Source organism: Salvelinus sp. IW2-2015, linkage group LG31 (genome assembly GCF_002910315.2).
Source record: "Salvelinus sp. IW2-2015 linkage group LG31, ASM291031v2, whole genome shotgun sequence".
NCBI lineage: Eukaryota > Metazoa > Chordata > Actinopteri > Salmoniformes > Salmonidae > Salvelinus > Salvelinus sp. IW2-2015.
In genome coordinates this window covers 399061-420180 of record NC_036870.1, presented here as the reverse complement: position 1 = coordinate 420180, position 21120 = coordinate 399061, and the positions used below count along the sequence as shown (strand labels likewise).

General features: G+C 42.3%; 1 protein-coding gene across 1 annotated transcript; it reads right to left on the bottom strand.

Moving 5' to 3' along the window:
* Positions 1 to 400: 400 nt before the first annotated feature.
* Positions 401 to 20176, bottom strand: she (Src homology 2 domain containing E). The gene is made up of 6 exons (XM_023975647.2): positions 19036 to 20176; positions 11577 to 11703; positions 4959 to 5207; positions 4440 to 4683; positions 2549 to 2668; positions 401 to 2366 (listed from the first exon to the last, which is right to left on the bottom strand). The coding sequence occupies exons 1-6, from the start codon at positions 19525 to 19527 to the stop codon at positions 2183 to 2185; spliced, it is 1416 nt and encodes a 471-aa protein (XP_023831415.1). The 5' UTR covers positions 19528 to 20176; the 3' UTR covers positions 401 to 2182.
* Positions 20177 to 21120: the final 944 nt, after the last annotated feature.

Sequence of the window (21120 nt, the reverse complement as noted above, 5' to 3'; positions counted from 1 at the left end):
CATACAATATGACTTTCTTCACGTATGATCCGCTTTTAAGGCAGTAAAATCCCAAAACACAGACCACTCAATCCAAAAAAACATTCCTTACCCCAGGACACTTCAACAGATGACTATGCAGGGAAATAAAGATCTGATTGATTTATTAACGGGACAAACAAACAGGCATACGTTTCGGTGGAGTTCGCCTTCATCAGAGCCTTGAGTAGGACAAGTTGGGAGGAACCTATATAACCCCACAGGGGAACGTCACACCAGCCWTGCCAATTGAACATGTCGATCAGAGCTGTCAATAATAGCAACTAGACAATTGGCTATTTAACCAAGTGTATAATAATCATTTGAGATTCCTACGTGTATGCTCCACTTGAATAATAATAAAAGAGAGACTACAAATGTCCACAGGATATAGGTAAACGACCATGGACCAACTAAGGACATTTTATTTAAATCAGCCACATCAGCAACTCATTCTTGTTTTACACCAAAAGACAAAGTAGGATTGACAATGGTATTAGCATATCTTTTCATAACGAGTACACACACAAGTCAWTATCTAGGGTTACATGGTATCTAACCTCGTCCCCAGGCTCGAATTGTAGAAAGAGCCGGCAGGTGAGCGAGACAACGTAGTATCAAATCAAAGCAAACATGCATTGCCACTTTTTATTTTGTTGGTCCATTTGTTAGCACCAGGTGGTGCAATGTGACAGGGAAGGTAAGGCACAGATCAAATGTCAGATTTTTTTTTCCTCCACCAAATATCTCACCAATTTACATTGGAAATTACCATGGGGTCTGTTGACACATTTCCAGTCATATTCCACAGCGCTGTGCATCTAAATCAAGTATTTTGTTTCTTGGTTTGTTTCAGGCAGTAGTTAACACATGGAACAACTCCATCAGCTTTCCAACAACATCTTAACTAGTTGTTGATGCTCAGTTTTACAGTCACTGACTTTAGGCAAGTTGGCCATGGTCAGGGTTTTACAGTGACAGACCACAAAAATCGAACCAGTCATATGAGTGCTCAATCAACAATTCTATTAATGATTATCAAGGGATATTCAATCCCGTAGGGTGACGCTAGCCTAACCCATGGCACATTACATTAGGGTGAATCACTCAATGGTTCACAATGCAGGTGGTACAGATAGTCACACAACTGTCACTGTTCACTGTACAGTAGATAAGATGAGGAAAATTGGGTGATGGGAGGACATCTCTCCTTTATATAAAAAAGAAGGCTAAGAACATAAGTTAAATGTTTGCTGTGAGCGTAGACGTGAAGTAGTCTTTGTACAGTGTTGGATAGCGTTGGGCCAGTAACCGAAATGTTGCTGGATCGAATCCCCGAGCTGACAAGGTAAAAATCTGTCGTTCTGCCCCTGAGCAAGGCAGCTAACCCACTGTTCCCCGGGCACCGATGATGTGGATGTCGATTAAGGTAGCCCCCAGCACCTCTTTGATTCAGAGGGGTTGGGTTAAATACAGAAGACACATTTCAGTTGAATGCATTCAGTTGTACAACTGACTAGGTATTACCCTTTCCCTATAGTAGTCTTTGTCAGGTACAGTAGTTGTTGTTCTCCACAGGGTTGTGTACAGTTGGTGCAGTGAGCCAGCACATCCACCAGAGGGTGAGAGAGTCACTTTACTGTTTTTCGTTCGAACAAAGCACTAGCTTTATCCCTTTGCAGCTTAAACCAAAACTATGATTAATGATACTGTATTCTCTACACATCTTTGAATTGAGAGTAGAATTTAGTCAGAATTTCTAACTGGCAGGGCTCTGACTCATTTGATCATTCATTTCTGCCCCGTTTGTACAATCAAGGCATGGGTTGAGTTTCTCCCAAGTTTCACATGCAAAACAGAAGCCTGGGTGTTTTGCATTAGCTGCATATGAAAGGTGAGGGAATGATTGTACAGCAAGAGCAATACCCAGGTCTCTGAGCTTGCTGTCTTCTGTTGATCCAGGAGAAAATAAGACTGAAAAAAATAGTTTTGATATGGATTAAATAACATTAAAGAGAGAGGGACTGAAGAGTGAATGATAATAGATAAAGAGATATATGTATTGAGGCTGTTGGGGGCCAGCATTAGATTGGAGTTCGTTGAGGATGATTTCATGCAGAGGCATGGGGTTGTTGAGGTACACCTGAGTGTGGTGGGGGTGGAGTCAGTAAAGGCGTGGCACGGGGTACAGCAGGGCCATGTGCTCGGCCCCATTGAAAGGCAGCCGCTGAGTGCCGTATTGGTGCACCACCTCTGGAATGCTGGGAAACACACAGCTACTCTGGTCCAGCGTGTAGCCATTCTCCTTTGTCTGGGCAACAATGATGTGAACACAGCCCTGGCTTGTCCTGAGAGAGAGTGAGTAAAAAAAATTCAAACCCTGGCTCGCTATTCCACACAATTCATAATATGTAGCCTTAAATTAGCATTAAGGGATCCAATGCATCAACTGCAATTATTTTTGGACATATTATGTATGGTATCAGCTCTKAAGAGAATAAACAGATGTACTAGTGACTAGTATACTCACTTTAACGCAATGGAGTATTTGCTGGTTCCTGATTCACTGTTCCTCACCAGGAAACTGGCCTCTTTGCAGGACTGGAGCTGAGACTCTGCCTCCTGGCGTGTTACACAGCCATGGTACCAGCTAGAGCAACCGAAGGACAGAGGGAACGGAAGGCACAGGGGTCAGAAATGAGAGGAGGATTTTTATATTGAACTTTTATTGAACTAGGCAAGTCAGTTAAGAACAAATTCTTATTTACAATGACGGCCTACCCCGGCTAAACCCGGATGCCGCCCTATGGGACTCCCAATCACGGCCGGTTGTGATACAGCCTGGATTCAAACCAAGGTATAACTGCAAGGTATAGGGGAGAGTGGGGTAGGTTGAGCTAAAGGGTTCGTTGACTGTATATATGAATGGACAAAGCCATCGGTCACGTGACACCATTCATTCCTATGTGAAGACTATAGCGTATTGAAGCCAAATGAAGTCGGTTAAAGATGGCGTCTCATGGAAAGATAACGTGCACAGTTTGACCTACTCCAGGAAGTGCCGTTGCAGGCTATCTCAGTGCTGCGTCTTCTAATTGAGTCTCTCAAGTTGAAGGCCGACCGGGGAACTGCAGGCTGACATTACCAACTAAATTATCCTTATAACTTCTTCTGTGTGCAATTTTAAATAGTCTGTTCAATTACATACATCTGCTGTATTCGAATAAATTATTGGTACCGTGATTGTCTTCGTAAAAAAAAATATTTACTCAAAGATTGCCATTTTTCTATTCACTATATTTGGGGAGTCCTGTTTTCTGCCAACAATGCCTGCAGTACCGCAGTTGGCCTTGAACTTCCGTGGCTTCAATCAGAGGGGGCCGTCGTTCTCCCCTGGATGTGCCACCACTTGTTCCTAGGAAACCCAACACTAAATGAATCATGTGACCAAAKATTTAGGAAGAGATCATMATTTCATGTAATTTGTGACAGAAAAAACACATACAAAAAAATTGGTAAGCAAGTTAGGTCCAAAAAAATACGGATTTTCACAAAGTCAAATTAATTAGTGTTATAGGTTTCATGATGCTTGTATTTAAACCAAAGTAGATTGTTTTATACATCACTTGGGGTCTCTATAAGTTACAATATGAGGTCCTAAAAATAGCATTCAAGTGCATCCTTGTAGCTGTGTGGGCTAATATAGTCAAAATGTTAAGTTGAGCCAATGGGTGATTACATTTTGTCCAGTTTATGCATAATATGCATAGTATTTTTGCAATGTGTCAGGCATATGAACTCAAAATATGTATTGTTACAGAGCAGACATCATTATGCCCTGTGTATACACAAACATAAAACAAGCAGGGGTCCAGAGCAGCCAAGGAAGTGAGAGAAGGGAAGAAGTCCATTTGAGCAGTAGCAAGGGATGAAAGAAATTGACTGAATGACACTGAAGAGACACAGTGACAAAGAAGAAAAWAAACATCTGCCGAAAGAGAGSCTATGATAGAGTAGCAGAGGCACAAGGACAACAACCCCAAGTCARCTCAACCTACCCTTTCCCTATGCTCAACTTACCCCATACCTGGGGTAAGATATGTTTTCAAAACTGTTATGTTCACATGAATTCTGATTATTTCTAGAGATACACAACATTCTGAAATATATGTAGATACCTTTGTTAGAAAAAGCACTATATTTCCCTTGACATGGTGATGCTGAATGTAAAAATGACTCAACTTACCCCACTCTCCCCTACCGGTACATGGAAAGAGTGACAGGTACATATCTACATATCAAATGTATTGTTATGTGCTGCAGAAAAAAACTGAAGAKAAGTTTTTTTTAAAGCAACAATCTATTGCATCTGTCCCTGCCGTTGACCTATAAACCCTGTCTCCCTTGTCTCCCATCCTCACCTCTGTTTCTCCAGGGGCAGGGTGGGGTCCACCCGGCACACCTCTGCCTCAGGGCTGATGCTGGGCGGGGAGGAGAGGGAGGGCAAGAAAGTAGGAGAGGACTTCAGGATCTTCTGGCTCCAGCTCTTTTGTCGCAGATGCTGCTGCTGCTGCTGTTGGGGCTGCTGTTGGGGCTGCCGTGTGAGGGTGAGGGCGGGGGGGTCCTCTTTGGTTGGGGTGGGGTGCTCAGGGCTGTCAAACTGGGCTGGGGACGAGKAGGAGTCAGAGCAGAGGGAGAAAATATGTAAAAGGGGTGGTCAACTTCTGTGTAGCAAATACTGTATATTGATATTGATCTGGTGTACTGGTTTAGAATGTCTAATTACATTATAGACTTTAGAGCTTGAGGGGTCAGCCACTTAATAGATGCATCATTGCATCAGCAGATTGTTGTGATAGGGGTTGCATAGCTGCATAGCCAGTGGTAGTGTGCTAGAATTGTGTATGATTGTGCAGTAGGTCTTGTCTCAACTATAGTACCAGGCAGAGCCTTGACAGTCTGTTCCTTCTTCCACTCCCAGGGCAGCTGGTTCTCAGCAGGGAGCCGGGGATCTAACTCTGGCCTGGTGACCGGGGTCTTCGCGCTCCCTCCGTCACCCTCCACACCACCCTCATAGGTCATGTCGTAGATCTGGGGGGGCACGGGTCGCCCCTCCTCCACCTCCCCCTCAACCCCCTCCAGCAGGACACACATCTTCAGCATGTCCTTGGAACCCCTCCGTCTGATCTCTGTTTAAAAAAAAGCAGCGACTCTTGTTAGAGAGGAAACACACCAGAGTGCCTCTGACTAGAGTATTGGCCGCCATTTTCTGTTCATTTTCAGATTATTCTACATGTTGAATCAGTAACAAGGAGCCACCGTTCRCCGGCACCCAGCTTTTAGCTGTTCGTCGTCACGGTGTGTCCAACCCAACAATTCAGGCAACAGCTAGAGTTACCATTCCCAGACATCTGATCCTAGGCCAGTATTTTGCCTCACACATCCATATCAGTATCTGATAAATGTTGGTTAACTGATCCTAGAACAGAACTACCAATTATGGGCAGTGCAACAATGAGGAATAGAGAAAGCATGATGTGTTTAGAGAAAACATGTGTTTATAAAATGTAATAAATAATAATATAATAAGCGTAAATGGGCTTTGAACAGTTGAGCAATTGAGTTATYCACTTGACATAGCATGCAGCTGATGAGTGATGTCAGCTGTTGTATGTTGTCAATGCCAAAACATTATGTGCTGAGCTTGGACTGTCACAAAATACTTAAACCACTGTTTAATACTGTATGTCACAATGCACTGGTCACATCTGTTCCTGCACCACTTCAATATGAGAATGTACTTAAGTGTGACACACTACTAAAATGGTGTTATCTGCGGTCAGCCATATTCCCCAGGGCACTATAAACRGGCTTTCCCAACTTAGCCAGGTAGTAAGATATACATTGGTAAAGCCTTGATGATTCGTGTGTAACATAAGGTGACCCGATTTCTGAAATTAAAACCGGGGACATTTCCAGTTCGGCGGTCAATATATCATTCAATGTTATTATCTATGAAATAAAAAAGGGGGACAATTCCAGTTTCGTGTATTTAGTCTAACAGGCACACTGTGATAGACAGAGAAAACAACTATATTACAGAAACACTACAGACAAGACAGAACTGTCCAATCTGAACAGCCATTCAGTGGTCCTGGTMGTCTGGGTAGAATAAGAGCAGAAGAGAACATGAGCAAAATTGAAAAAAACAGGCAATAGTATATGTGAAATAGTTAACAACATAATAAAGAAATAAGACGATGATGAGGTTCGTACCTACATTGTATACTTATACCAACCTAATCTGTATATTTCTCAGAAGAATGTATCTTCTTCAGGATTGCTCTGTCTTTGGCCAGCTTCTCCGTGAAGCATGGCCTTGATGGTTGGAACAGTGAAYCTATTTCTTGCTGCTGTGTGGGTGGACCAATTCAGTTTGTCCGTGATGTGTACGCCGAGGAACTTAAAACTTTCTACCCTCTCCACTACTGTCCCGTCGATGTGGATAGGGGGGTGCTCCCTCTGCTGTTTCCTGAATCCACGATCATCTCCTTTGTTTTGTGACATTGTGTGAGGTTATTTTCCTGACACCACACTCCGAGGGCCCTCACCTCCTCCTGTAGCCGTCTGTCGTTGTTGTAATCAAGCTACCACTGTAGTGTCGTCCGCAAACTTGATGATTGAGTTGGAGCGTGCATGGCCACGCATCGTGGGTGAACAGGGACTACAGAGGCAGAACGCACCTTTGGGCCCCGTGTTGAGGATCAGCGGTGGAGATGTTTGTACCTACCCTCACCACCCTGGGGGCGGCCCGTCAGGAAGTCCGTACCCAGTTGCACAGGCGGGTCGAGACCCAGGGTCTCGAGCTTATGATGAGTTTGGAGGGTACTATGGTGTTAAATGCTGACTGTAGTCGGTAACAGCATTCTCACATAGGTATTGGAGTGGGTCTAAGGTGTCAGGGGTGGAGTATATGGTCCTTGACTAGTCTCTCAAAGCACTTCATGATGACGAAGTGAGTGCAAAGGGCGTAGTCGTTTAGTCTCTTACCTTAGCTTCTTTGGGAACAGGAAACAATGTGTTCTTCTTGAAACATGTGGGAACAGCAGACTGGTAAGATTGATTGAATATGTCCGTAAACACACCAGCAGCTGCTCGCATGCTCTGAGGACGCGGCTGGGACGGCAGTCTGGCCTGCAGCCTTGCGAGGTTAACAAGTTTAAATGTTTTACTCACGTCGGCTGCAGTGAAGGAGGTCCGCAGGTTTTGGTAGCGGGCCTGTCAGTGGCACTGTATGTCCTCAAAGCGAGAAAAGTGTTTTAGTCGTCTGGGAGCAAGACATCCTGGTCCGCGACAGGGCTGGTTTCTTTTTGTAATCCGTGATTTGACTGTAGACCCTGCCACATACCTCTGTGTCTGAGCCGTTGATTGCGACTCTACTTTGTCTCTATACTGACGCTTAGCTTGTTTGATTGCCTTGCGGAGGGAATAGCTACACTGTTTGTATTCGGTCATGTTTCCGTCACCTTGCCCTGGTTAAAGCAGTCGTTTCGCGCGAAAGCTGCCATCAATCACGGTTTCTTGTTGGGAATGTTTAATAGTCTGTGGGGGTCGACATCGCCAAATGCACTTGCTAATGAACTCGCTCACCGATCAGCGTATTCGTCAATGTTGTTGTTTGACGCAATGCGGAACATATCCCAATCCACGTGATCGAAGCAATCTTGAAGCGTGACTCAGATTGTCGACCAGCGTGAACAGACCTGAGAGCGGGAGCTTTCCTGTTTTAGTTTCTGTCTATAGGCTGGAAGCAACAAAATGGAGTCTGGTCAGTGTTCCGAAAGCTGGAATTGTTAGAATAACACATGATCCAGGGTTTTACCAGCCCAGGTAGCCAATCGATATGCTGATAGAATTTTCAGATGACTTGTTAAAATCCCCAGCTACAATGATGCAGCCTCAGGATATGTGGTTTCCAGTTTCATACAGTCACATTAAGTTCGTTCAGGGCCATCGATGATGCTTGGGGGAATATTGCGGCTTGATTATAATCGAAGAGAATTCTCCTGTAGATAATGCGGTCGATATTTGATTGTGAAGAATTCTAAGTCAGGTGAACAGAAGGACTTGAGTTCCTGTATGTTGTTATGATCACACCACGTCTCGTTAATCATAAGGCATACACCCCCGCCCTTCTTCTTACCAGAAAGATGTTTGTTTCTGTCGGCGCGATGCGTGAAGAAACCAGCTGGCTGTACCGACTCCGATAGCGTGTCTCGAGTGAGYCATGTTTCCGTGAAGCAAAGAACGTTACAGTCTCTGATGACTCTCTGGAATGCTACCCTTGCTCGGATTTCATCAACCTTGTTGTCAAGAGACTGGACATTGGAGAGTAGTATGCTCGGAAGCGGTGCACGATGTGCCCGTCTCCGGAGCCTGACCAGAAGACCGCTTCGTCTGCCCCTTTTACAGCGTCGTTGTATTGGTTCGCCGGCTGGGATCCGATCCATTGTCCCGGGTGGTGGGCAAAACACAGGATCCGCTTCGGGAAAGTCATATTCCTGGTCGTAATGATGGTGAGTTGGCGTTGCTCTTATATCCAGTAGTTCCTCCCGACTGTATGTAATAAAACCTAAGATTACCTGGGGTACCAATGTAATAAATAACACRTAAAAAAACAGAATACTGCATAGTTTCCTAGGAACGCGAAGCGAGGCGGCCATCTCTGTCGGCACTTGAAGAATGTGGTGACAGAGGGCATACCAACACGGGCAACCAGAGAGGCTTTATGCTTTTTCGTCTGTTGATGTTCTACCACTGCCGTTCTTCCCCCACTSCCAATTGAAAAAGAGGAATTACAAAGGGTGCAGTTAACCATTCTATCGTCTTGACCTGAGCGTATAAATGGAAATTCTCTCATCATGTTGTCATTAAAATGGCATTTCCGTTTCTTGGAAAGAGCCATTGTACCTCCTGTCTGCTCTTCTTCACTCTCTTAACTTTTTCTTCTCCTCCAATCTTTCTCCTCTTTTCTTCACTCGTCTTCCTGCTCTTTCTTTCTTTCTTTCCACCTCACTCTTCCACACTCTCCTCGCTTCACTCTTTTTACTCCCCTAATTTTTCCTTCTCCTTCCTCTCTAATCTTTAATAATAAATAGTACACTATTAGATAAAATACTTTGGTTAACAGATTCGCATTGCTTGCCTCATTTTTGTATTTTATCTCAAAAACATTGTTTGTAATAATAAATTGGCAATTGTATCTTTACGTTTCCTCCTCTCTCTCTTTCACTCTTCTTCCTTTCCAGTCTTCCTCCTCTCCACTCTCTAACAGAAAACATTATGCTAATGTTATCCATGAAAATTTCTAAATGTATTTTCACACTACTTATAATGCCAAACCATTAAAATTGTAATCTACAAATAAATATTCTCAGAATTATGCATTAATTTAATATAATCATATTTTCAAAATAGCCCGTCCACTGCATGTTTACATGTGAACGTTTTTTAACCTAGCTAACGTAAACTCACCCCATTCTGTACAAATGTGCGTAACCGCGACATTCAAACGAGGCTACAAAGAAAACTAATGGGACTGTCAACTAATGTTGACTTCAAAATCGGGGGTGTGAACTAGGTTTCTATTCAAGCGTTGATCGACATGGTAATGGCTCTATAGTATTGGAGAAAAGTTGAAAAAACTGACCCTCCGTTACATCTTGACGTGTCATGTCATAACGTACAGCACGCATAAAGCAACTATTTCTGTCTTACAATCTCTCTCCACCAGGTGTAGCACTTCTCTCATCGTTTAAAAACAAGAAATGGACAGTGCCGGGGGTAAGTGGGGGATACCTAGTCATTTTTTTCGTCATCATTGCATGTGATCATCATTCTCAAGATCACTTTAGCACCGCCCTAAAAACCCGATTCAAATTCGACACAAACCTTCAAATAGGTATGTAATGACACATTATATAAACTCTTTATAGTGTTTTATTTAAATTTTAGAGGCGATAAGGTGATAAGTTGGACAGATCGAGTGAAAAAAGCAATTTTCCCACAGGACATCTGTCCTTCTCACTATAACGCATTAGATTCGCTTCCCCACCCGCCATTTAAAAAAAAGACCCGACGGGGCTCATTGCCTGCTTGAATTATGCAGAAACAGGCAGTGTTTAGGTCATGTAATTGATTTTGTTGGAAAGAGGAGAAATTGTGCATTACAATGGTATTGACATTACAGTTGATCTGGAAGTATTACGTTTTGGGGGTGCTAAAATAAGTATGGACCAAGGCGATGTACGAGTTTACGTGAGTTTACGTTACCATGAAAGTAGCTAGCTAACCTAGCTAGATAACGTTAACTTAGTCGACATAGCTAATGTTAGCTAGCATAASCTATTTAAAACCTTATAAAGCAGATCATCTATCTATATAATAAATTGTGACATTATAACATCATTAGCTAGTATCTCAAACAATTGTAACTTACCTGGCTTGAAAAKACTTTTGTGGTGATGTTATAGATTCACTTGACACTTGCTAGCTTCTAGCAAAGTTTTCCACAGCAGTTTTTTCTAAAACTAGCGCGAGCAAGTWGTTAGTCGAAGAAGAGTGAATGAAGCTGATATAGCGAGCAGCCCCCTCTGCTGGACAAAACAAGCCCAACCGATTGAGACGTAAACCGGTAGGCTCTGCTGCCCGGTCTTTCTTGCCACGTAAAATATTATTTCACTTTGCAGTCTGTTTTTAACGCACAGTTAAAAACGGGGACATTTCCGGGGACAGCTCCAGCCGGGGACAGGCCACCAAAAACGGGGACTGTCCCCGGAAAACGGTGACTGTCCCCGGAAAACGGGGACGTCTGGTCACCCTAGTAACAGGCCATTTTCAGTGTCACAGCAGTGTATTGTACCATTTTGGGTAAAACAATGAAGCGACAGAATCAAAGGAGGTCAAGAGAGCAAGTGATTGGTCGACTGACCAGTTGTCTTCCTGGATGTTTTGAAAAATGGTCAGAGCCTGCGCATATAGGGGGCCTTGCAGGGGCTCTGTCTGAGGAGAGCGGAGGGGGAGTAGTCACTGAGGGCAAACTTCCTTTCAGGAGAAAAGTACAAGGAAACAGAGACAGGAAAAAGGAAGCAGAGACAGGAAACTTCACCCATTGTCCTAGCACAACACAGTTGCCATAGCAACCTCCAGTGCTAGGCGATTGAGTTCACGTTCTTCAACATTTCTAATCGCTCTTTTCTGGCTATACTAAAAATGGCAGTCTAATCATTCACCCATGAAAGACACACATACATAGAATACAGCCAATGAGGCCTGGCGCACACATGCCTGCACAAACCAACACACATAGAACTAAAACWAAAAATATGCATACGAACAACAATWAAAAAAACAGCCACAAACTCTGCTCTTTCCTGGCCACTGATATCAGATCAGATTACCAAAGGCCAATCCCTCATCCTCAAAGATGGGACCTGATCCAAAATCAATGCTTGTTATCCAAATTTTAGTAGGCTAAAATACTGAATAGTATGTGTCACCTGTGATCATCTGCTGTGCATCGTAAGGCTCCATGTATCCATCATTTTCCCCCTCTCTCTCCGCATCCCTCTGCTCCCGAGTCTTGTGGGCGTCAAAGGGATCTGCATAGTCCTCAAGAATGATGACCTGAAGCAAAGGAGCACAGCAAAATGAATACGCATGAAAACTACTCAAAGACTCTGGTTTCCCAGACACATATTAAGGCTAGTCCTAGATTTCAAAACTATTTCAATTGAGATTATCCATTGAGCATGCTTTACAGTCCAAGACTAGTCTTAATCTGTGCCCACAGAGTAGAAGTATGATTCACTAGAGGGAAAGGAAGAGGTGAGATAACAACAAAGAGACATCAAGGGGTTTTTGSTGACATTATCTTATATATTATCTAAATTGCCCTGCTTCCCAAAGAGATCAAACATACATATATCATCAGTGATACAAAGCAGTACCCAATCAGGCCCATCTATTGTCAATGTTCAAAGAGAGTACAGCGGTATCATTGTTGCATCTGTCACGCCCTGACCATAGAAAGCTTTTATTCTCTATGTTGGTTAGGTAGGGGTGTGATTTAAGGGTGGGTTATCTAGGTGAATTATATTTCTATGTTGGCCTAGTATGGTTCCCAATCAGAGGCAGCTGTTTATCGTTGTCTCTGATTGGGGATCATATTTAGGTAGCCATTTTCCCATTGTGCTTTGTGGGATCTTGTCTATGTTTAGTTGCCTGTCAGCATTATTATAGCGGTTYGTTTGTTCGTGTTGTTGTTTGACGTTTTCTATTCCATATTAAAAGGATGGAAACATACCACACTGCATCTTGGTCTACTCCTTATGAYGAACGTGACAGCATCTTCTTTGTCCCAGAACCATTATCCTAACAACACCACCTACAGTATCTGTTAAATTCCACCATTGCAAAAGGAATTCATTCACACTTGACTGCTCTGCTCTGTCTTTTTATTAGTGCCAAGGCCTTTCAAGTTTCTCACTGCCTGATACTAGATACCAGGTCAGTGTCTGTACAGGGGGTCGTTTTGCTGTAATAAGTGTTCTTGTTCTGTCATCTCTAACCTGGGCTCCCATGTGGCGCAGCGGTCTAAGGGACTGYATCTCAGTGCAAGAGGCGTCACTACAGTCCCTGGTTTGAATCCAGGCTGTATCATATCCTGCTGTAATTGGGAGTCCCATAGGGCGGCGCACAATTGGCCCAGCATCGTCTGGGTTTGGCCGGTGTAGGCTGTCATTGTAAATCAGAATATGTTCTTAACTGACTTTTATAGTTAAATAAAGGTTATTTAAAAACATATATATATATATAGYGAGCCGGCTGGTGAACAAGATCAAGTAATCTCTAGTCATGTTGCCTTGCAAGCATGATGACTGAGTCAATGACTGATACAGATGTAGGATATTAAATTGAGACAGTTTTCTACAGCAGGAAAATATTCCTGTAACAACAGGAAAKGTGAATAATTATGTGGATCATAATTCATGGACATTTTTTGTAGGGAAATTAAACATTTTACGTTAGGGCAAATCAAGTCTGAAATGTTAAAGTGGAAATTACAAACTTTTTAAAACTTGAATACACTACAAGTGTGCATTTCCTGCTGTGCCTGGAAAATTCTCATCAACAAAAGACTGATCAAATTAAGATCCTACATCTGTAGGCCCCAATGCGTCCATCCATCCTTCTACCAGGATCTAATAGCACAGAGTATGCCAAATCTGATTCAACTGGTGATTGCTTTAGCACTTTTAGGGACAACTCCAACAACACACACAGACACAATCTCTGTCTCTCTCTTGCTCACACACACACATGCTTTAGCACTTCCTGTGACCTGACCACAATATGGTGCGTAGGATAAGCGAAATTATATATAGGCTACAATTTATCACACCCTGAGTTACTCAGCCCCATGTCAGGTTAGGTCTTTTTAGGGCCATGTATRCTTTTTGGGGGGCCAGGCCTCATAGGTGGAAACACAAAAGTCTGTGTCTTTATGCCAAACACCGGGATAAAGTCTTATAATGGAAATGCTGCAAAACTGTAGCTTCCTCTGAGGCCCCTGAGAGATTCCCCTTTCAAAGCCAAACAAAGACAGGCAGATTGACAACCCCAGCGACTGGGGCACTCAGGAGTCAGGGAAGGGATTTACCCCTCAAAACATAAAACTCTCTATTTCTCCTCCCTCTTTTATATATTTTTTTCTCTACATCGTTTTCACTCGCTTTTTTATTTTCAAAGCCTAGCCAGAGGGGACCTGGATTAGCACACAATGCTTTTTACAACATGATAGCCTTCACCTGGGGCTTGAAAGAGAGAAAAGAGAAGGATGAGGTGGAGGTGGAGGGGTGAGCCAGGAACAGAGGGGATTGGAGGGATAACTTTCAATAGGGGTGAAAATATGAAATGTCTTTATTCCATTGGAACTTTTGTGAGTGTAATGTTTACTGTTCATTTTGTATGGTTTATTTCACTTTTGTTTATTATCTATTTCACTTGTACACATATGTTTCCCATGCCAATAAAGCCCTTTGAATTGAATTKAAYTTAGAGGGAGATGGAAAGGAAGGGAAAGAGAGGCAGACAAGGAGGAGTGGATACAATGAGATTCAGAGACAAAGGGGAGGGAGGAAAACTGAAACAATGATATCAACTTTCACAGCTTCGACTGTTCCTTTGCTTTTCAGTGTCAACAGTATTAATGACACCACATGTTATTTTTGAGTAGGATTTGTGTTGCAGCCTACTATGGCGTATAATACTCATGGCTGTTAATATAATATAATAGTTATGCTTCATTCATTCATTGATAGTTATCCAAATGAAGTTCAAGTTTATACTTTGAATTTGTAGTCATTATACACCCCGGCCCTCATACAATTACTGCTACATAGGCCTATACCCCCAAAATAAAACGTATTGCAAGCTAAACAAACAAACAAATAAAGACTAATTATCAAATGCATTATTAGAATTTATCATTAGCATCACACTGGGGCCGAGCTCCCTGGAATCCAGGACCTCTATACCAGGCGGTGTCAGAAGAAGGCCCTAAAAATGGTCAGACTCCAGCCACCCAAGTCATAGACTGTTCKCTTTGCTAACGCACCAAGTTTAGAACCAACAGGACCCTGAACAGCTTCAACCCCCAAGCAATAAGACTACTAAATAGTTAGTTAAAAGAGCTACCGGGACTATCTGCATTGACCCTTTTGACTCATCACATACGCTGCTGTTACTGTTTACTATATATCCTGTTGCCTATTCCCTTTTTTTTTTTTTTCACCTTTATTTAACCAGGTAGGCCAGTTGAGAACAAGTTCTCATGTACAACTGCGACCTGGCCAAGATAAAGCAAAGCAGTGCGACAAAAACAACACAGAGTTACACATGGAATAAACAAACATACAGTCACTAACACGATAGAAAAATCTATGTACAGTGTGTGYAAATGTAGTAAGATTAGAGAGGTAAGGCAATAAATAGGCCATAGTGGTGAAATAATTACAATATAGCATTAACCCTGGAGTGATAGATGTGAAGATGATGATGTGCAAGTAGAGATACTGGGGTGCAAAGAGAGAAAAAATAAATAACAATTTATTTGAATGAGGTAGTTGGGTGGGCTACTTACAGATGGGTTGTGTACAGGTGCAGTGATCGGTAAGCTGCTCTGACAGCTGATGCTAAAAGTTAGAAAGGGAGATATAAGTCTCCAGCTTCAGTGATTTTTGCAATTCGTTCAAGTCATTGGCAGCAAAGAAATGGAAGGAAAGGCGGCCAAAGGAGGAGTTGGCTTTGGGGATGACCAGTGAAATATACCTGCTGGAGCGYGTGCTATGGGCGGGTGTTGCTATGGTGACCAGTGAGCTGAGATAAGGCGGGGCTTTACCAAGCAAAGACTTTTAGATGACCTGGAGCCAGTGGGTTTGGCAACGAGTATGAAGCRAGRGCCAGCCAACGAGAGCATACAGGTCGCAGTGGTGTGTAGTATATGGGGTTTTGGTGACAAAACGGATGGCACTGTGATAGGCTACATCTTTGCTGAGGAGAGTGTTGGAGGCTATTTWGTAAATGACATCGCCAAAGTCAAGGATCGGTCGGATAGTCAGTTTTACGAGGGTATGTTCGGCAGGATGAGTGAAGGASGSTTTGTTGCGAAATAGGAAGCCGATTCTAGATTTAATTTTGGATTGGAGATGCACAATGTGAGTCTGGAAGGAGAGTTTGCAGTCTAACCAGACACCTAGGTATATGCAGTTGTCCACATATTCTAAGTCAGAACCGTCCAGAGTAGTGATGCTTGTCGGGTGGGCGGGTGTGGGCAGCGATCGGTTGAAGAGCATGCATTGGGTTTTACAAGCATTTAAGAGCAGTTGGAGGCCATGGAAGGAGTGTTGTATGGCATTGACGCTCGTCTGGAGGTTTGTTAACACAGTGTCCAAAGAAGGGCCAGAAGTAAACAGAATGGTGTCGTATGCGTAGAGGTGGATCGGAGAATCACMAGCAGGAAGAGCGACATCATTGATATATTTATACTTTATTCCTACCTACGGTTGAAGTCGGAAGTTTACATACACTTAGGTTGGAGTCATTAAAACTCGTTTTTTTCAACCCGTCCAAACAAATTTCTTGTTAACAAAGTAGCTTTTTCATGTCGGTTCGAACATCTACTTTGTGCATGACACAAGTAATTTTTCCAACAATTTTTACAGACAGATTATTTCACTTAATTCACTGGATCACAATTCCAGTGGGTCAGAAGTTTAACATACACTAAGTTGACTGTGCCTTTAAACAGCTTGGAAAATTAAAAAATTATGTCATGGCTTTAGAAGTTTAATAGGGTAATTGACATCATTTGAGTCAATTGGAGGTGTACCTGTTGATTTATTTCAAGGCCTACCTTCAAACTCAGTGCCTCTCTGCTTGACATCGTGGGAAAATCAAAAGAAATCAGCCAAGACCTCAGAAAACATTGTAGACCTCCACAAGCCCGGTTCATCCTTGGGAGCAATTTCAAAACACCTGAAGGTACCACGTTCATCTGTACAAACAATAGTACGCAAGTATAAACAGCATGGACCAGCGATACCGCTCAGGAAGGAGATGCGTTCTGTCTCCTAGAGATGAACTTGCTTGGGTTACGAAAAGTGCAAATCAATCCCAGAACAACAGCAAAGGACCTTGTGAAGATGCTGGAGGAAACAGGTACAAAAGTATCTATATCCACAGTAAAACGAGTCCTATATCGACATAACCTGAAGGCCGCTCAGCAAGGAAGAACCACTGCTCCAAAACGCCATAAAAAAGCCAAACTACGGTTTGTAACTGCACATGGGGACAAAGATCATACTTTTTGGAGAATGTCCTCTAGTCTGATGAAACAAAAATAGAACTGTTTGGCCATAATGAACATCATTATGTTTGGAGGAAAAAGGGGAATGCTTGCAAGCCGAAGAACACCATCCCAACCGTGAAGCACGGGGGTGGCAGCATCATGTTGTGGTGGTGCTTTGCTGCAAGAGGGACTGGTGCACTTCACAAAATAGATGGCATCATGAGGTAGGAATATTATGTGGATAATTGAAGCAACAACTCTAGACATCAGTCAGGAAGTTAAAGCTTGGTCGCAAATGGGTCTTCCAAATGGACAATGACCCCAAGCATACTTCCAAAGTTGTGGCAAAATGGCTTAAGGAACAACAAAATCAAGGTATTGGAGTGGCCATCACAAAGCCCTGACCTCAATCATATAGAAAACTTGTGGCAGAACTGAAAAAGCGTGTGCGCGCAAGGAGGCCTAAAACCTGACTCAGTTACACCAGCTCTGTCAGGAGGAATGGGCCAGGAATTCACCCAATTATTGTGGGAAGCTTGTGGAAGGCTACCCGAAACGTTTGAGCCGAGTTAAACAATTTAAAGGCAATGCTACCAAATACTAATTGAGTGTATGTAAACTTCTGGCCCACTGGGACATGTGAATCGGATCAAATAAAAGCTGAAGTAAATCATTCTCTCTACTATTATTCTGACATTTAACATTCTTAAAATAAAGTGGTGATCCTAACTGACCTAAGAGAGGGAATTTTTGCTGTGAATAAATGTCAGGAATTGTGAAAGACTGTCACACCAAGACAGTCGTGAAGAGGGCACGACAATGCCTATTCCCCCTCAGGAGACTGAAAATATTTGGCATGGGTCCTCAGATCCTCAAAACGTTCTACATCTGCAMCATCAAGAGCATCCTGACTGGCTGCATCACCACCTGGTATGGCAACTGCTCGCCTCCGACCGCAAGGCACTAGTGGATAGTGCATACAGGTAGTGAGTACGGCCCAGTACATCACTGGGGCCAAGCTTCCTGCCATCCAGGATCTCTGTACCAGGCAGTGTCAGAGGAAGGCCCTAAAAATTGCCAAAGGCTCCAGCCACCCTGGTCATAGACTGTTCTTTCTGCTACCGCACGCCTAGTGCCAAGTCTAGGTCGAAAAGGCTTCAACCCCCAAGCCATAAGACTCCTGAACAGCTAATCAAATAGCTACCCGAACTATTTTCATTGACATCCCCCCACCCCCATTTTTACCCTGCTGCTACTCTGTTTATTATCTATGCATAGTCACTTTACCTCTACCTAYATGTATATATTACCTCAATTACCTCAACTAAACTGTGCCCCAGCACATTGACCGGTACCCACTGTATATAGTCTCGCTACTGTTATTTTATTGTTGCTCTTCATTATTTTTATTTATTTTTTATATTTATTCMGTTTATTTTAGTAAATACTTCTTAAGACTTATTTTTCTTAAACCTGCATTGTTTGTTAAGGGCTAAGGGCTTGTAAGTAAGCATTTCACTGTAAGGTCTACACCTGTTGTATTCGATGCATGTGACAAATAAACTTTGATTTGATTTGATGATTTGACAGACCTTACAGATTGTTGTATGTGTGGAGTACAGAGATGGGGCAGTTATTCAAAAATCATGTTATCCACTATTATTGAACCCGGAATAAGTTCATGCAACTTATTATGCGATTTGTGAAGCACATTTTTACTCCTGAACTTAGTTAGGCTTGCCATAACAAAGGGGTTGAATACTTATAGACTCAAGACATTTCAGTTTTTTCATTTTGTATTAATTTCTTAAATGTTCTACAAACTAAATTCCACTTCGACACTATGACGTATTGTGTGTTGCTCAGTGACACAAAAGCTCAATTTAGTCCATTTTCAATTCAGGCTGTAACACAACAAAATGTGGAAAAGGTAAAGGGGGAATACTTTCTGAAGGCATTGTACATACCATACGAAACGTAACATATCATACTAAATGTAGGGAGACAGATTTACATTTACAATGTTAGGTCTACCCCTGAGTCCAGCATCACATCCAGTTGAAACTARAAATAGTCTACAATTTCTAAAGTGCTTCAACCTTTCTTACCGTCTCTGTTTTGCACAGTGGCTGTGATTTCTCTGTATCGAGTACCACTGGGCTGCTGTTGAAGTTTGGGCTCTTGTCCTTCTTATCGACTTTAATCAGACGACTGATGTAGGCATTCGCAGAACTGGAACTTTTCAGTGGCTGGTGCTCATCAAACACTGGCGTTTCTGCTTTGGAATTTTTGCGACTTTTACCTATAAGGCTATCCCAAACGTTTCCATCCTTTATCGAACGTGTGCCATTCCTTCCCAGTTCGATGGCAGAATTTTTTCTATTTCTTCCAGACAGTAGAGCACCAACGCCTCCACCACCGCCACTACTATCCATTCCCGAGTTTTTGCTCGAACTCACTTTGGAGCTGGTTACTTTGGTGCCAATGCCAGCTACCAGTCCAAGTTTACCCCTGGATTGGGAACCTGATTCTGAAGCTGAGCGGATCCTATCAGTACCGTTCTTCAAATTGATGGGGAATTCTTTGAACCACTTTGCCATGGTTTCTGTATAAAGCTAATACTCTCTTTGGTCCAACACCTTTATGCGCCATGCACTGTGCCAGCCCCAAAGACGCACATTTAGAAATCAGAGTAGGCTTTCTGACACAAAAGACTTCCGTTGCTTCAACACAAGGCTGTTTTTTGAGATGTTCTGCATGTAGTCTAAAGCCTTCACTGGCTTATCTTTTACTTTGAAAAAAAGCGGATATTGTTATCATAGTCAAATTGTCTAATTATAGGCTATAAGAAATTCCAAATTAAATAGAATATGATTTTTTTCATTTGATAATCCGATGAAACATTGATTAGGCTAACTTAATAGGCATGTTAAATTTCGTTTTCTAATAAAGGCCACAAGATAAAACCAACATGAAATAAATAACAAATAGCCTACATGTGATAGCTTATAACAAAATAAAAACCTGCTGTAGCCTATATTGGAAGATTTCTTCCTACTTTTATCCCATTTGTGATTTTCTTTAAGTCAGGTATTATCCCTCTTCCATTTAGCTGCATGTAGAGTTATTCCCTTTGAATGAAGAGAAGTCTTTGGAGTGGGAAAACTCGAAAGAATCGAAAGTTTTTCTTGGTTCTTATTAGTGATCCCATTCCCAGAGTGTCAAATCTTGTGGCTGTCTATTCTTACAATGTAGCCCACTGACTGTGGCCAGAAGTTGAGAGGGTGGGAAAGAGGGGTGGGGTAACATAGCAGGAACACAGACTAGCCTACAGTGGGAGGTGATTTTTTCTAGAGTGGTCTACTATCCTGGCTGCCTGTGTCATGGATGCAAGATGGGGAACCATTTAAAAAAAAAAAAATTGTCCATGATGTTTATAGCTTGGACCAAAAGATTGGCTATACTACTTCATCCTTCTCAACAACCTTGTTTTGCAGTGTTGTCTTCACTAGGGCAACCTGGACTCAGGGGTAGACAAAACATAGTAAATGTAAATCCAGGACACTACAGTTACATAGTATGGTATGTTTTAATTTGTGGATGTCCATCATCCATTTTGTATGATGTGTTATTATTTACAATTTGTATGATATGTTACAAATTGCAATTTGTACAATATGTTACCACCCATCAACCCTAATGTAACCTTCTGACTTATTTGCATTACCACTCCCCCAGCAATGTAAAAGGGGGCTACCCAGACCCCCCTTTTACGCTGCTGCAACTCTCTGTTATTATCTATGCATAAGTCACTTTAATATCTCTACCTACATGTACATTATTACCTCAATTACATGGCCTCGCTTTTGTTATTTTGCTGCTGCTTTTTCATTATTTGCTACTTTTATTTATTTTCTTTTTTTTTTGTATTTTTCCTAAAACTGCACTGTAAGGTGTAAGGTTTCACTGTAAGGTGAAATGTGGCGCATGTGACAAATAACATTTGATTTGATTTGATTTTATATCATACTCATTTTAGTGTCTCAGATTGGCGTTTACTATGTTACATCTAGTCTATGAGACCAGGCTGACCTGGGCCTATAATCCTCAGCGAAAAACAGACTCAGTCATGAATAGGCCTATATATGACATTCTTATGCAGTTTTATGATTTATACACAGTAGCCTATGAAA

Bases quoted from the DNA above. Each gene is read 5' to 3' on its own strand.
- she (XM_023975647.2), bottom strand. From the start codon at position 19,527: ATGGCAAAGTGGTTCAAAGAATTCCCCATCAATTTGAAGAACGGTACT. The intron at 5,208-11,576 runs GTGACACATACT...TTTTTTAAACAG, and splicing joins TGCACAGCAGATGATCACAG to AGATCAGACGGAGGGGTTCC. The intron at 2,669-4,439 runs GTGAGGATGGGA...CGGTTGCTCTAG, and splicing joins CTGCCCCTGGAGAAACAGAG to CTGGTACCATGGCTGTGTAA.